The 17,985-nt window shown below is 21.0% G+C and overlaps 1 protein-coding gene across 1 annotated transcript; it reads right to left on the bottom strand.

The window, feature by feature from the left end:
- Nucleotides 1–1,977: 1,977 nt before the first annotated feature.
- Bm4014 (Uncharacterized protein) lies at nucleotides 1,978–11,325 on the bottom strand (the record flags this gene model as incomplete). The annotated part of the gene is made up of 7 exons (XM_043079295.1): nucleotides 1,978–2,076; nucleotides 2,473–2,656; nucleotides 3,276–3,502; nucleotides 8,437–8,533; nucleotides 9,211–9,335; nucleotides 9,924–10,141; nucleotides 11,160–11,325. 7 exons carry the CDS (start codon nucleotides 11,323–11,325, stop codon nucleotides 1,978–1,980), a joined length of 1,116 nt encoding a protein of 371 aa, XP_042935229.1.
- Nucleotides 11,326–17,985: the final 6,660 nt, after the last annotated feature.

Genomic DNA, 17,985 nt, shown 5'->3' with positions numbered 1-17,985 from the left:
TCATTGTCAATTAATCAAGCAATTAAATTCAAAAAAGTAGTATTGAAATATGCCAAACTTTGTTACATCTATCTTATAAACATGGCACTTTTCTTTCAATCTAACTAAAAAAAAAACTAACAGAAGAGTTCTTAATTAGTTTAATTAGTCATATAGTTACTCATCAAATAGAATGAAATAAAGTTATAATGAAAAATTAGGATTATTTTATCGGTTATTAAATTATACTCATAGTTGTTTTTTATTTTTTTTAATCAAGGTTTAACTTTTAATTTCTTTACTTATTTACTTCAAATTAATTAATTTAGATAATTATAGCAATTTGTTCTGGTAGTGATATAATTTCATTAAATAATTTATTATCTTAGCACAAGAATAACAAAAAAAGATGAAAGCTAAAAGTGGCAATTTATGCTTATCAGTCAGCTCATCGGATAATTACTTATCAAACTTTTTTATCTATCCAATATACTTCAAATTAACCAAATCTTAGTGGAATGATTAATGTCTAATTTTTTTAACATTTTCTTCTATAATATACGATTAGTATCGGTGACATTGTTAATTTTAATTGGTCATTGTTAATTTCGAATGACCGATCACTACTGTCTATGCTATAAATCTTCAAATATTCGCTAGTGTTTTGCAAAAGTTTTTGAATTATTTTTGTGGACTGCAATAAAATGACCAAGCTCTTTTTATGATCTATTATCATGACCCTTTATGAGTCTTGAATTGTATCATATTTGACCTAATCTAATCTTTTATGAAATTATCAGAGTTAAAAAAAATTTGAAATAAAATGACAGTAAGATTTTTTTTTTGATAAGTAAATTAAACTCATTTATATATATGTCATTAATTTTTTTTGTAGGAAAAATGTACTTATTTTTTTGAAAAATGTATGTGTAATTAATAGAACCAAAAAGATAAATCTCAAAAATAAGGGGAAAAAAAAAGAGAAAACGGATTTTTATAATTAAATGAATTAAAGTTTTATTAATTTAATTCGTTAATTCAATCAATTTTAATCAAAAACTTTTACATAATAGAATTAATTGCGTATATATTTTCTAATTAGTACACATTATTATGTATTTTGCAAAATGATTGATGATAAAATTGTTTATTTTTTTTATCAATGATTATCGATTGTGGTCAAAAATATTCGATCGCAAATAAATTTTGGCGAATGTCAAGGAAATGTAATTTAATTTCGTATTCGTAATTTTCATAATAATTCAATAATCAAATATGTCCAATGATTTCATTCCATAAATTATTTGATTGATTATTCTTAAATTGATTAATTACTTTTCCTTAATTTACTCATAATTAACAACGAAAAAAAAAAATAATAGTATTGATGATACAATGATAAAAAATGTAGGAAATATTGTGTAAAATACAAAAAAAAAAAATACAATTTTTATTTGAACTTTTTTTTTAATTCAAAGATTTTGCTAATTAATTCACATATGCATAGATACACACACAAAATATATTTAACATAATGGAGCAAAAATATTTTGGCAAAATATTTGATTTTTAATTCAATTTTTTATATGTATAATTTTTGCTTTCGTTTTTTTTTTTTGAAAAAAAAAAAATAATAATACTATGAATGCTTTTGTTTTATTGTTAATTTTTAATTTTCTGTGAAAAGAAAATATTTAAAAGGTATAGAAGGAAGAAAAGAAAAAAAAAAAAACAAAATATTAAAATTGTAGACGAATTTAACATATGAATGAATGTATTTTATTTATAATAGTAAATTTTTTTTTTTTTTCTAATTTCAGTTTTACTTTTCCTTTTTTTTTTTTTTTTTTTTTTTGACAATAAATGATTTGTTAATTTGTATGATATTATTTTAAATAATTTTTTATAAACAATATGTTGAAAAAGAAATTTTACAAAAGTTAATTAATTTACAAAAATATGTGAAAATTATTTTCTATTAATCGATCAATTTTTTTGTCAACCACGTGGTTGATCATATCGTAATCCATTCACTTTATAAATGATATCTTCAATTTTGAATGTTTCTAAGCTTGGCATACCATCATTCTTTGGTTGCTGTAATAAAAAGAAAATTTTTTAAAATTTAGGAATAATTAATTATGTACTTAAATAATTAAATGAATGATATATTAAGTGAAATATATAAATAATTAAATAAATAATGTAAATATATCATTTTGATTATATTTTCTACTCTGAATTTGATAAACTTAACAAAAGACAAAGGACAACAACAAAAAAAAAGATTCATTTTTCTTTTTATCCAAAAAAAAAAATTTTCACAATTGTACTTTTTTAAATTTATTTTCCACAAATAATTAATTAAACTGTAAAATTTAGTAATTGCATAAATTTAGCTAAATAATTTACATTAATAAAAAACGAAAATAAAAATATTTCTAGCATAAAATTTTTAATTAAGTCATCAAAAAAAAAAAAATGAAAACAAACCCTGCAAATAACACCAATTGCTAAACCATCAATTTGTTGATTCCAAATTGTATAAGTGCCAGGTTTTAAAAATAATGTATTATATCCTTTATGAACAAAAATACATCCTAATGTTTTCACCACAGCTTTACCATTTTCAAGCACACAAATTTGTTCCACTTTTGATTTCTTCGTTTGTTGATACCTGTTTTATCAAATGATTTGCTTAATTAATTAATTAATTAAAAAAATGAAAGAGCACCAAATTAATTTTATTAACATATCATTAATAAATACATTACTATTATTTTTATTTTGTTTTGTTATTAAGTATATATAATTCTTATGATTTACCTGATAAAAACAAATTATCATTTTTCGAAAACATTACTTTTTTTAAAACTTAATTGTACCCAATATAATATTTTTCCTCCACTTTCATTTATTGTTTTCTCTTTTTTCTTTTTGTTTTCTTAAATTGACTTTTTAAAATTTTGTTTTTGTTTAAAAAAAAAAAAAAAAAAAATGAAATCAACAAAGACGAAAAAAAAAGACTAACTGTTAAAAATTTCATTCTTGTTAAATTAAATTTTATTTGAAAAAAAGTTACAAAACAGAATATTTATTGACAAAAAAAAAAAAAAAAAATCAAAAAATTTATTTTGTATTTATCATTAAAAGTTCCTCTCTAATCAACTAAAAACTTTTACCATTTAATTTCTTTCTAAGTAATTTCTAAAATTACTCTATTCAAAAATTTTTTTTAGCAAAAGAAAAAAAATGGAATAAAAAGGAAAAAGTAAAGAAAAGAAATAAAATCATACCATTTACATCCGACAACTCTTTCAACCGTTTCACCCTTTGCATCACGTACAACGCAACCAACCGGTTTATGCCGGTATTTATCCGGTCGTACCTCACACATAAACACCGTATCATCTTTTTGATAACGATCACCATCATAAAGTAATTTATCTTTGAAATGACATCCTACACAAATCTTCTGACAACGACCATTTTTGGTTTTGCAGTAGTAAATAAAATCACCATCCTAAAATTTAAATAAGTAAATTATTTGTTTTTATTTCATTAAATGGAAAAAAAAAAGGAAACAAAGTGTTATTTTATAAGTAAATTAATTTATCAAAAAATTTTTAGACTTTTTTTTTTTTTGTTAACAAAAAGGAATATAAAAGGTTAAGTGTACAATTCAATTTATCAATTTTTTTTAAAAAAAAGGGAAAAGTACAACTAAGCTGATACATTAATTTTATAGTTCAAATCTGCCATTAACTGAAAAATTTAAAAAAAAAAAAAAACTTTTTTTGCTAATTTTCTTTCATCACAATTTATTTTGCAAATAAAATTATCCAAAATGTTTTTATCGTTTTTTCAAAAAAAAAAGTTTCAAAAAATTTTTAAAATCATTACCGAAATAATAATATCTCAATGATATTTGAATTTTTTTTTTTCTTTGAATTTCTTAACGTCGAATTTTTTTCTTAATTTTCATAAATTTTTATTGCGAAAGGTCAACTATTTCATGGAATCAAAAAATTTAAGTCACTATTTTATTTTATTACTGGTCACTCACTAATATATATTTTAACTATCCGTAAAGGTCATTTTTTGACCTCATTTAACTTGCTTGATTGCTAATATCATCAAGAAATCAGTAAGTTTACACAAATTTTTTGTTCTTTAAAATTTTATTTTCTTCCAATGAAAAGTTCAAAAAAAATTTCACTTTTATAAATATTTCAAAAAAATTGAATAACTTGTAAAAGCAATTTAAAAAAAAAAAATATTTTTAAACATTGTCATCAAAAAAAGTTTTAATTGCTTTCTTCAATAAAAAAAAAGTCACCAAATTAATACAATTACGATGCAAAACATTACTTAACATTGAAAATTAATAAATGGAAAAGAGTAAAGCAGTTACCTAGAATTTAATTTAAAATAATTTATTCGAATTTATTTATATAGAGAATATTTAAATATATATGCAAAAGTAATCATTCATATTGATATGATCGATTTTAACTTTTAATTTTTTTTTAAACCATAAAATTGATTGACCCTTACATATCATATTTAATCCATTGTCACTTATGTTAACAAATTTTTTTTTTATTTTAAAATTTTATTTGTCGTTCTGCAAGAGTTCACATTTTCACTGCTAAATATTCCTCACTTTTCACCTTTTCTGTTTTTGAATTTGCACCTAACTGCACTTTTATTAAATACGTGCAAAAAAGTTATGAACATTACTCGAAACTAAAATCACAACAACTTTCAACTTGAAATTTATTACTGCACCGGAAAAAAAAAGTAATACCGGTTCTTCCGGTATAACTGAAACTGTCACATAGAAGAAAGTGAATTTGTTGTCTCATTTATTTTATGACAATTTATAGAACAAAATAATTTTTTTTTTTTTTTTTTTTTTTGTTTTGGCTTTTTATCTTTTACATTTTATCTATGGCATTCAGAAAATATAATTTTAAATAGTTTTGTAAGCAATTGTATCATTAATAGATTTAATTTTTGAATAATACTAATCATAAATTAAATTATAACGGATAAAAAACAAAAAGAAAAATGAAACATTTTGTTAAATATTAGATTAAATATTATAATTAGAAGTTTATAATAAAAATGTTGAATAATAATAATAAAATTAAGCAATAAGAAAATAATAATAACAGTGTTAAATTTCAATATTACTTTAATTTAATCCTTAATTTGTTTAAATTGAAAAAAAAAATATCTCTAAATAACAATCTTTGTATTACGAATTGCTTAATGAAAGAGCAAATTGAAGGTTTGAAATTACAAATATTTGAAATTATAAGCAAACTATCACTACAATTGACGGATAATACTGAACCTCCAAACATAATAATAATTTTAAAAGGACTGAAATTAAAAAAGAAGGCAAAATAAAGACGTAAAAAAATATAATATAAAAACGAAAAAAAATATAACATAAAAAAAAAAAAAAAACAAATTTCTAATTTTCAACGAAATGCTTTTTTATCTTTTGATTTAATTTTTGCAAAAACGTATGGGAAATACGTAGAAATGCTAAACACGCACGTTTAGGCACGTGTGGGAGAAATATGTATACACGTATATTTGTTTTCATCAAATATGACAGGGAAAATTCTAATGTAAATCAATTTTTGTGAATTATTTTGAATTTAAATTTCTGAATTTTAACGAATAAAACGTAAAAATGAAAATCGAAGTAATTTTGGAACAAAAGGGATAATTGATGAATAAATGAGAAATTCATTTACAGATATTGAAATTTTGATGATCTTCTGAATTATAGGCAGTGATCATTAAATAATCCATTAAATGTTTCGTATTATTATCGAATTTTAAATCCAAATTTATGATAATAATAGTAATAATAATGATAATTAATGATAATAATGATAACAATGGTAATAATATATAATAACAACAATATAGAATAATTGATAATAATGATAGCAGAGATTTGAGTTCGATTTACTGCTTGCAATTTCAATAATTAGTAAGCTGTAAATTCAAAAAAAAAAAAAAAAAAGTGGAATCATTTTAAATTCAAAATTTTGATAATAAGAAATTATGATAATAAAAATGATGAATGTTTTTATATTAATTGCTCAGCAGTGTTTTTTGTCGAGCAAATGTAAAATGGTAGTATTTTAATTGTTACAAATAAAAAAATAATCGATTTGTTGATCAAATAAGAGAGCTAATATTGCACTAACAACAAAATACTTAAGTAATTAATTCATTACAGAATGAATGCAATGTCTATAATATATTTATTAATTTCCTATGGAAAGTAAAATTTAAAAAAAAAAAAAAAAAAATGAATTTCTCGTTCAGTAGGCATTTTTAATATTTGCAATATTACAATGCGATGATACAAATAATTGATTGATCAGTTGATTGATTGGTTATTTTATTTGATTAGATTAGTAGTAGTTATAATGTTTGAAATACCAGTAATATTTATGATAATTTATTGATTTCAAGCAATAACCAAAAGTGATAAAAATTTTTCTCTTCCACTTATGCTAAATTATTATCATTGAAAATGGAAAAATATTAAAGATTTATTTAAAAAATTTAAATATTAAAAAAATTGATTGCGAAAAAAAAAAGGATGAAATTGATGGTTTAATTTTGATTAAATTCAATCTGTTCCTAATTTTTCTTTCTTTTTTGAAATTAAATGTAATATCATAATAGAGATACACATAGATATCTATGCAAATAATTTAGAACGAATTTTTAAATGGAATTAATATTTCTTTATTTCAATTTTGTGTTTGAAACAATCTATTCTAATTAATTAATTATTATATCCTAGTTTTTTAATGTAAAATTTCAATTAATCTATTCGTCATAGATAAGAAAAGAATTGTTAATTTTTTTTTTTTAAATAGTTATATTAAAGAGGAAAATCAATATAATTTCCTAAATAAAATTTTAATAATTTCTTAAATTATGCACCTAAGGAATGTATTTAAAAAAAAGTGAATGGAACATATAATTATGTTTCTAAAAGATAATAAATTTAAAAAAAAAAAGAAAAAAAGAACATAATAAATTTGATTTGGAATTAATCTGATAAAATATGTCATATGGCTATAAAAAAACGACAAGTAAGCATAATTTAGCTAATATTTATGTTTCGTTGGGTGCTTTTTGTTTTGTTTTTTGTTTTGTTTTGTTTTTTGAAATGTGAAATGAAAATAGTAAAACCAAATGAAGGCGGAAAAGGAAGTAAAGATTTACACAGTGCGCTCATGTCAACTGTGTCAAATCATTGCGCTTTCAATCATTGCTCACAAAAAGGTCAAATTAATGTCAAATGGAAAAAATCAAAAGTGCAAAGTGATTTATTTCATTTTCTTTTTTACACTTCATTATTTGGATTAATTATAAATAAACATCAAATGAAAATTTTTTTTAGATAAAATTAAATGACTTTGATTAATTTAAATCAAATAACACAACCTGTTCAACTGATCGTTTTAATCTCTTCCGAAATATTAAGTTTCTCTTTTTTTTTTAAAAAAAAAAGAGAAAGAAAAACGAAAAACATAAAGTAATTCATTTTATCGCAAAAAAAAAAAAAAAAAAAAAAAAACCAAAATACAAAAATCATTCATTGAATGTTCATTTGATATGATATTTTGATAAGAAATCATTATTGATTTCAACTGTGTGATAAATGAAATGAATTCATTTCTTCTAATAAACATTTTAAAAAGTGCAAATATAATCTGGTAAGTGTTTAAAGGAAAAATTTTCAAAAATATGGGATGAAAATGGTTTTAAATTGAAATAAAATTAAATATGTGTTAATTAATTTACACCAAAAAATAATTTATATCAAAAACTAAAGCATAATTGCTATGCAAATTTATGCCCAATTTTTAATTTTAATTGAATTAATTATAATTGAATTCTGGTACTAAAAATTTTAAGTGTATCATGTAAGAAATGGTGTAAAATATAACTCTAAATAAATAAATGAATTAAAATTTATTAACTTAAAAATATATTAATAAAAAATAAAGTTTTTTTTTTTTTTTAAAAAAAGACATTACTCAATTGCTAGAACTACTATAAGTGTTAATTGTTAAAAATCGCTAAGAGCGCTAATTGCTAGTAATTTGTTATTAATTAAACTCTCAATGTTAAGAACTTACTACTAATCAAAAATAAATCAAATGAAATTAATTAATATTTATTAATTAGTTTGTGTAATTTCTAATGAATGATATTTAAATTAGTGAAAAATTGAACTAATAAATAGAAAAATGAATAAATTTTTTTAAAACATAGCTTAAAAAATTGCCGACAATTTATTATTAATTAAATTTTATAAAAAAATATTTTTAAAATTCTTTTTTTTTTTTTAAATGTTATTCATATTTTTTGAATAGAAAAAAAAAAATGAAAAATAAAACTAACAGCCCATTGATCACCAATTTTATAATGCATTCCTTTATGAATACATCCAACTGAACACATTTGCACCGAACCGTTGTATTTCTTCAAACATTGATAGCTAAAATTTATTAAAAGAGATAATTATTAGTATTTTATTAAATTATTAATTAATTAAATATTAACTGATTATTTATTAAGTTTTAGACAAAAGAAAAAAGAAACCAAAAAGTCGACTAAAATATTTAATTAATTTAGATTTCCTATAAAAAAAAAAAAGTCAATTGATATTAATATAAAAAGATTATTTACAAAATAAAAAAATTAACTTAAAATTTTGATTCTGCTTTTTTTAATTTTTTAAAAAATATTGAAATTAAGATAAGACAAACTTTTTTTTTAGTGCTATGTTTAAATAATTAGTGTATTTTCTTTTAATCTTCTTTTTTACTTCTGATATTTTAAAGTGTTGAAAAAATAACGAAAAAAAAAATTAAAAATAAGGATTAGAAATTGAAATTTTTTATTTTTCAGCTTTAGATAATCATAATTTTTTATTAAAATAAACTTTATCATTAACACAAATAGGTTATGATACTTTTTATTGATTAAAAAAATGATAACACATTCAAAAAAGTGATAATATTTAATATGGAAATGATAAGCTTAAATGATGGAAATAGTAATATTTACATTTGAATTAGTGTCACCAATGTGTGACAATGCTTAATTTCACTTTAATTACTAAAAGATTTGACAAAAAAAAAAAGAAATGAATGAGTGAAACGTGAAACGAACGTGTATTCGCCGAAATCATACATTTCATTGAGTGCAATTCTACGTGACTTATCGTGCGTTACGCATCCGCCAATTTCAACTCTCAAATATGGTCCGTCAGCTTTACACTCAAACCAGTACATATGCTATAAAATATTAAAATAAAAATACATTTGTAAATTTATTAATCCTTTTTAGTTTAATACTTATCGATTAATTAGTTAAAATTTAATTAATTAACTAACTTTTATTTTACTATTTATCAACTAACTCTTTTTTATCATATAAAGTATATTATTGCTTTACTATATAAAAGTTTATTTGATATTAGATTTAATTCATTAAATTAAATTCTTATATGTTACACTTACTAATAAGTTATAAGTAATGATATGAAATTATAACTTATCAATGAATATAGCATAAAAGAAAAAAATTGTGTGAAATAGTTTTTATTGTATTTTAATTAATTGTACCAAACGTATTTCAACGATTGAAGCAATTTTTATTTATGAATAATTATTATTTCATAATGATAAAAGAAAAAAAAATTTAAATAAATACTAATAATATATAATTAAAATTTCTGCTTTCTCTTTTTTTTTTTTTTTCATATTAAAATCTCTATTTTCATCAGCTATCATTAGCTCGTTTTCTTATCTTATCATTAGCTTATCATACTTATTCACTACATTGTAATAATAATTCATAGCAATCATTTTAATTAGCCTTACCTGTTCATCCTCCCAGGTTTCACCAATTTTATATCGTTCACCTTCCTTTGGTACACATGCGGTAAATGCAAATTGTAAATAGCCATTTTTATCAAGGACACATTCAATTTCATAACCATTTTCCACAAATTTGTCACCAATATATAATTCACTATTTGTTGGTGTAAAACAACCTTTTGGTTCCAACATGCCATTATTACATTTATACCAATATTTTCCTTTAAAAAAACAAAAAAAAAAAATTATCAAGAAATATTAATTGCTAATTGATAATTTGATTTAAATTACAAATAAAATACTTTAAATTATTCTCAATATAAAAAATTTAATAAATTTTATAATAGCGGTTAGTTAAATGTCAATCTGTTACATTGACATATTCAAATGTAATTTTAATGAGATTTTTATTTAAATGGATTAACATTGTTTAATTTAAAACTTCTTCAAGACTTTTTTTCTCCTTTTTTTTTTAAACTGTATTAATTTGCTTCAATGATATGATATCAGATTACTTGTTATTAAGTTTCACGATAAGATAACATTTAGTAAAAAGTATTTTCAAGTAGTACTTTTTTTAACTGGTTGATATAAATAGCTAATATAGTTGATTAAAATTGTTTATTTTTTTTTTTATTTTTTGAATAGCCTAGAATTGTTTTTGTGATAATTTTGTAACAATCATTTGTATGAGTTGATGATAATAATTGATAAAAAATACTATAGGTTAAAAAATTTGAAATTTTATCATTTTTAAAAGTCTAACATGAATATTTTACTAATCATCGAGGAGCAAAAAATGAAAAAATGGCGAAAGTATGAAAGAATTATTTAAAAATTTTTTTTTAATAATTTTAATTTTTTTTTTAGAATTTGTGAAAATTTGGAACAAAAAAAAGGATAATTTCATTGCTCAAAATTGATGACAAAAATTTGAAATTTTGTATTTATAATACAAAATTCTAACTTTATCTTACTTTAATAATAACAATTCTCAAATAAATAGTTTTAAAAAAAAGCATTAGTAATAATTTTTTTTTCTTTTTTTTCCTCAAAGGTTAGCAAAATTTTTACATTAATAAATAGCTAAGATAAAAATAATTTGTGAGTAAAATTTCCGAAAACAATAAATTTATTTCTTTTCTTTTTCTTTTTTTTCGCTTTTTCCAGGAAAGTAATTTAAAAATGAAATTGAAAAAAAAAGAAAAAAAAAACGGAAAAACGGAAATAAAACTGAACCTCGATTAATACGTTCACCGTGATTAAACCAATGAGCTGATTGACCATTACCGGATGACCAACATCGTCGTTTCTCCCATAAATTCAATAATGCACCGTTTGTTATTTGTGCAAATTCTGTGACGATGATGAAAGTCGTAGGAATCCAGAAAAAATACCGGAACATGTCGTTTTGGAATTGAAAAATTATAAATGAAGAAAAAAAACTGTTTTGTGATAGATTGTGAAACAGAGATGGATTATTTGTGTAGAAGAAACTAGAATTTATAGTTGTTAACACGATTAATGTTCAAAAAAAAAAAAAAAAAGAAACGGAAATCGGAAAACGGAAAAGGTCAAGTGCAAGTTAATATGCACGTATTGTTGATGTGTCATTTTGAAAATTAAATTAGGAAAAAAAAAAAAACAAAAAGGAAGCATGTGAAAGTAAACTTTAAAATAGAAAGTAAGTTACGAAAAAAAAAATTTTTTTTTTAGTCTTTGATTTTTTTCTTTTCTTTCTTTCTCTCTTTCATACCTTCCTTTCTACCTTTTCTTTTTTTCTTTCTCTTTTTTTTTTGTTACTCTTAGAAAAATTATTTTATTATCAAAAATTGGCTGACAAATATCACTTCCGTTTTTTTTTTTTGTTAATTTGTTTTATTGTATATAATCGGTCATTTCTTAATGACATATAGCGAGTAAAATACAGTAAAAAAAGGTAAAGTACAAAAAAGTAAAATAGGAAAGAAAAAACTAAACGATTATAAATAATAATGAATAAATGATAATGATAATTTGGAATTATCATTATCATTGTTCGCTGTAAATGATAAGAGAAAATCAATGATAAGGCATTGGTCATTGCAAAGATAAGAGAAAATCAGTGATAAGGCATTGGTCATTGTAAAGATAAGAGAGAATCAGTGATAAGGCATTGGTCATTGTAAAGATAAGAGAAAATCAGTGATAAGGCATTGGTCATTGTAAAGATAAGAGAAAATCAGTGATAAGGCATTGTTCATTGTAAAGATAAGAGAGAATCAGTGATAAGGCATTTTTCATTGTAAAGATAAGAGAAAATCAGTGATAAGGCATTGGTCATTGTAAAGATAAGAGAGAATCAGTGATAAGGCATTGGTCATTGTAAATAATAAGAGAAAATGAAGGATAAGGCATTTGCTTACTGTATTATCATTTTTTTTATATTTTATTGCAATTAAATATTTATTGTTGTCTTTTTTCTTTTTCCTTTTTTTTTGCATTTTTTATTTAACTTATAATTGGTAGTCTTAAAAGTTTTCCATTTTATTATCTTCCAAAAAAAAAAAAAGAAAAAATTTAGTGATTAGTTAGTAATTAGTTTGAAAAATGCTGCAAAATATCCTAAATGGCAAAAATTTTAAGCAGAATAATTTGCTTGCTTACAATGTAAAAACTTAAAAATATGTATAAATATAATTTTATATAGGAAATGTTTAAACATTATAGCTAATATAATTATTGCATATTATAGTTTTATTAATTTTGGATTGCAATTTATTTTAATAGTAGTTAATAAAATTAATTTTAGTTAATAATAGTAGTAAATAAAACATTATTAAGCAATAAGTTGTTTATTTAAAAAAAAAAAATACAAAAGAGAAAAAACAAATGGAATTCGAAATTTTCATTATTTCAAAAGATAAATGATAATTATTATATATGCTAATGCTTCAAAATGACATTTAATTATATTTGCTGCAAATCTTAAATTCATTTAAATTTAAAAAAATGGAATTGAAATTAAAATTTGTTAATCTCCTTTTTATGAATATCTGAGCCATCGATCTTTTCTTTATTACTATTAATCATTACCTAATTTATTAAACCCGTATATGCGAACTTGCCAACAATATATTAATTCCAACAGGTGGAATTATCACTGATAATATCAATAATAAACTAATTTTTATGCACAAAATTGCCAATACTGTATTTTCGTGTATGGAATTATCGAAAAATATGTAAATTTATATATGTGGAATTATCAGCAATACATTGCTTCTCATAGGCGGAATTAACAATAATATATTAATTCTGATATACGGAATTATCGATGACATGTTAATTTTCATATGCGGCATGCCGATAATGTATTAATTCTCATATGCGGAATAGCGATTTTCTATTAATTTTCACATGCGGAATTACCATTGGTATGTTGGTTCTTATATGCGGAATAACGATTTTCTATTAATTTTCACATGCGGAATTACCATTGGTATGTTGGTTCTTATATGCGGAATAACGATTTTCTATTAATTTTCACATGCGGAATTACCATTGGTATGTTGGTTCTTATATGCGGAATAACGATTTTCTATTAATTTTCACATGCGGAATTACCATTGGTATGTTGGTTCTTATATGCGGAATAACGATTTTCTATTAATTTTCATATACGGAATTACCATTGGTATATTGATTCTCATATGAGGAATTACTAATATAAGCCAAATTACAGTAATACACTAATTCTGATGTGCGAAATAACCAAATACATTATTTACCAATTCCCAAGTATTAATTATATTAATTAATTCTCATATATGGGATCAATTTTGTCGTAAGATAAAAATAGTAATTGCTAAAGTATATTGATACTACAATTAATTCTAAATAATTGCTATATTTAAGTTTTTACACACAAAAAAATAAGCATTAAGCAGAAAAGGTGGATTTTTTAGTAAATAGCATCATTCAGAATTTGTCCAGCATTTTAACAAAAAAATGCAAACTTTTTGAAAATTTTTATTTTTTTTTTTTCTAAATTCCGTACTTCAAAATAATGTTTTTTGAATACAGTAAAATACATTAATATTTCTAATCTTTATGCAAAATTTCAATCAATCAATTCTCCATAGATAGCAAAGAATTTCAAATAAAGTGGAAATCAATATTTCATGAAATATACTTTGGACAATTTTTTAAATTATACATCCGGTTTACATTTACTTATTACAACAAAAAAATTTCAAAAAAAAAAAAAAAAAAACAGGAACCAAAAAAAATTTCAAAAAAAGGTAATTTTGAAAGCAATTACCAAAAAAAAAAAAAAAAAAAAGAAAATTGCATTAACTTAAAATAGATTTTAAATTAATAATAACAACAATAAATTTTACCTTCTAATTTCATATCTGATAGTTCTAAAAGGATTTTATACAATTTGTAATTTTTGGTAAACAAACAGACTAACAAATCCGTTGAAAAAGTTTTAAAAAATAGTGAAAGTTACGTGAAAAATGCTCATAAATAATAGTACTAAAATTTCTATCAAAAGTAAATAATTTTCTGATGTAAAAATTAAAATAAAACAAAATTCTGAATTCTAAATGCTATAAAGCAAGAAAAAAGAAATTAATTTAACATACATATAACTAATTTTGTTTGTAAAAAAAAAAAAAAATAATATCAAATTTATTGGAATTTAAGAAAATGAATGAAAATTTAAAAGTTGAAAATGATTTCAAATTTATTTCAGATATAAACTTAAAATGAAAAAAAAAGAAAGTCTATAAGGATTAGTATATATTGTAATGAATGTTAAAATTAAATTGAAAGTTTTAAGTGAAATTAACAGATTAGTGATACCAATCTGTTAAATCTATTAAATCAACAAATTAAATTTACCATTGCTATCAAACTGTTTCATTTTTTTGGTACAATTATTTATGGTGCGGCAATTTTAAAACTTTTTTCAAATTTCAGAAACAAATCATCCATTGATAAAATCTAATCGTAGACAATGGATTTCACTTTCACGAAATATGAGTGAAATTTGCAAAAAAAAAAAAAAAAAAAGAAGAAAAAGAAGACAAAGATATTTAGGGATGAAATTTAATTTAAATTTTAATTACAACTAGAAATTGAAAGTTTTCAAATTTAATTAAAAAATTGAAAAAGAAAGAGCTATTAATTATGTTAAAGAAAAAAAAAAACAAATAATTTCACGAAAAAAGGGAACAATTTCAGAAAAGATTTAAAAAAAAAAAAAAAACTAATTTCAAATTATTATGCCGGCCAGTTTGAGATTTCTCAGATTTACTGATCAATTCCTTTAAATACAGCAAATCAAATCAGTTCTATTTCGTATCCGTAAATATTGATTGACTTAATCCGATCAGTGTTTACGGAAAAAGGAAAAATGGTATATCCGATAGCAAAACACATTGATTTTTATACTTAATTATTTTCGTAAAATGAAAATTAATTCAAATCTATATTTTCCCAATTAATTAAGTTATGAAAGGGAGGGGAAAAAGTTCAATAAAGTTTTTTGTGAAATTTGTGACTATGAAAAAAAATTTTTCTTTAAAATTTTGTGACCGAAAAACTTTTCATTTGTAGCTCCAAATTTTAATTAAGAGATTAAAATTTTAATTTAATAAACTAATCAAAGAATTTTTAAAAGTTTTATTAGAGTAAAATGCATGAGTTAAACTTTTTTTTGCGAAATTATGACTATAATAACTACAACAATTTGAAGAAAATTTTTTTTTTTTAAATTTAAAATGTCAATAAAAATTTTGCATTAGTTAAAAACACAAATACAATAATAATAATTGATAAGTGAATGAATTGATACGAGATTTTAAGCTAATTAGCATTCTAATAATTAGCTTAGATAGATAATTAATGAGTTAAATTTGATAGTAATTATTGATCACTGATTTGGAAAATTTTTTTTCCGTTAATTTATTTACATTATATTAATCAATATTTCTAATTTTTCTAAATTAGGATGATAATAGTGATAATAATAATGATAATGAGAAAGATTGATCAATCAATCATATGGTTGAGCATTTATTGATCATAAGAAAAATTTTGTATTTAATTAAAAAAATATTCATCCAAAATCCATTTTGATTATTTTACAAATAAATTTAGTTATAAATCACCACGCGAAAAGAAATTTTATAATTATTAATTATAATTTATTGTAATTATTACTACGTGAGAAGGTAATTACCACGTATTCCTACCTAGTAAATTACTGCCTGTTACTAACGTAATTACTACTTAATTATTATGTGAAAAGTTTCTTCTTAAATTTAACATAAGAAATATATAAATTAATATTTGATAATAATTTATTAAAAAAAGTAAAAAATCTAAAAACTCAATTTAGTGTAGACTATTTATTTATTAAAATTAAGCAGTCTGAATTATTCAGTAATAGTAATTAAATATAATAGCCAAATTCATTACTATTATCAATATTTTTTACAATAGAATATGAATTGAGAGGAACAAAATATAATAATATTATGTTAATAAATTAATTATTTAAAAAAAAAATAACTCACAATAAAGTGCATATTAATCTCATAAATATTTGTCAAGACTAATTGATTAGCTTAGATTAATATCTTTGTATTTCTTATTGTATCAAAATCATTTTGTTTTCCTTTTCATTTAGCAAAAATAAAAAAGTTTTTTAATTATTCGTATCAAGAATTTGCATAAATGTTTGACATATTACTAATATATAAGTATAATATAAACCTTTTTTTCGTTTTTTTTTTTTTTTGATTAAAATTTTTTGTTTCTGAATAAAATGAAATTAAATTAAATCAATAATTGCATCTATGCTTTCATTTTGTTTTATTAATAAGAAATGCATGCTTATTTATTGATAATGAACTAGTAATGAATTTAAATAAACTGAAATTTAATTATAATTGAAATGAATTAATTAAAATTTGAGTAAGTTTTATTATCACTGCTCCTAATATCATAGATCATACGCATTAATTTCTTAAATTTTATGTTTTAATTTCAGAGATCTTTTGTCTTAGTTTTGCAGACTTTATGACAATGATTTCAAAGTCTCTGTGCCTTAGTTTTACACATTTCACTCCTTAGTGACAGTGATTTTATGGCTTAATCTCATAGAATTTCTGACTCTTTCATGGGATTTATTTCTTAATTTGATCAAAATTCTTTATATGTGTAGACTTTAATGTATATCATTATCATTATTATTATTGTGATTATTATTATTACTATTATTACTGCTATTATTATTGCTATCATTATTGTCATCGTTTCCATTATTGTTACTGCTGTTATTATTATTATTATTACTATAATGTTAGATTTCAAAAATTGTAATATTTCATAAATTTGTTTGATAATAATAATAAAAATATTAAAATGAAAAAGAAAAAAAAAGGAAAGAAGAAAGAATACTTCAAATGAATAAAATATTTCGAATTAAAAGTGTAAAAGATTTTTTAATTTTTTTCACGATTTAAAATTTTAAAACATTAAAAAATATTGGTAAAAAAAGTGGAGAAATAATTTGCCTTAAGTTCGTTTATTGCTTAAATGAATGATATCGGCTACACCGATAATCAAGAAGTTATTCTTTTATCATCGTTTATCATTTATCATGTCAAAAGTTATATCACTGAATAGATAAATGATCAAACAAGTAATAAATGTCAAGAAACTGTGTTCAAAATTGTCATTTTAAGTAATATTATTACTATGAAATTAAATTTTTTAATATTTTACTCGAAGAAAATAATAATTTCAAAAAGTTATCCTAAAATTTTAATAATAAAATTGTCATACATTTTTTTTTTTTTTGTTGTTGTTGCTTATATTAGTTTTTAAATTGAAAGACAAAAACCAAAATGAAGACGAAAAAAAAAAATTATTAAAAGAAAAAAATTGATCAAAAATGTTAATTTCTATTTATGATTGAAATAATATTTATGCAATTATAATTATTTGAACAAAACTGAAACTTTTTGATAGGAAAAAATTCTAATATGCAATTAACAAAGCTTTTAAG

Source organism: Brugia malayi, assembly GCF_000002995.4.
Source record: "Brugia malayi strain FR3 genome assembly, contig: Bm_v4_Chr2_contig_001, whole genome shotgun sequence".
Lineage (NCBI taxonomy): Eukaryota > Metazoa > Nematoda > Chromadorea > Rhabditida > Onchocercidae > Brugia > Brugia malayi.
This window is presented reverse-complemented; position numbering and strand designations above follow the sequence as displayed.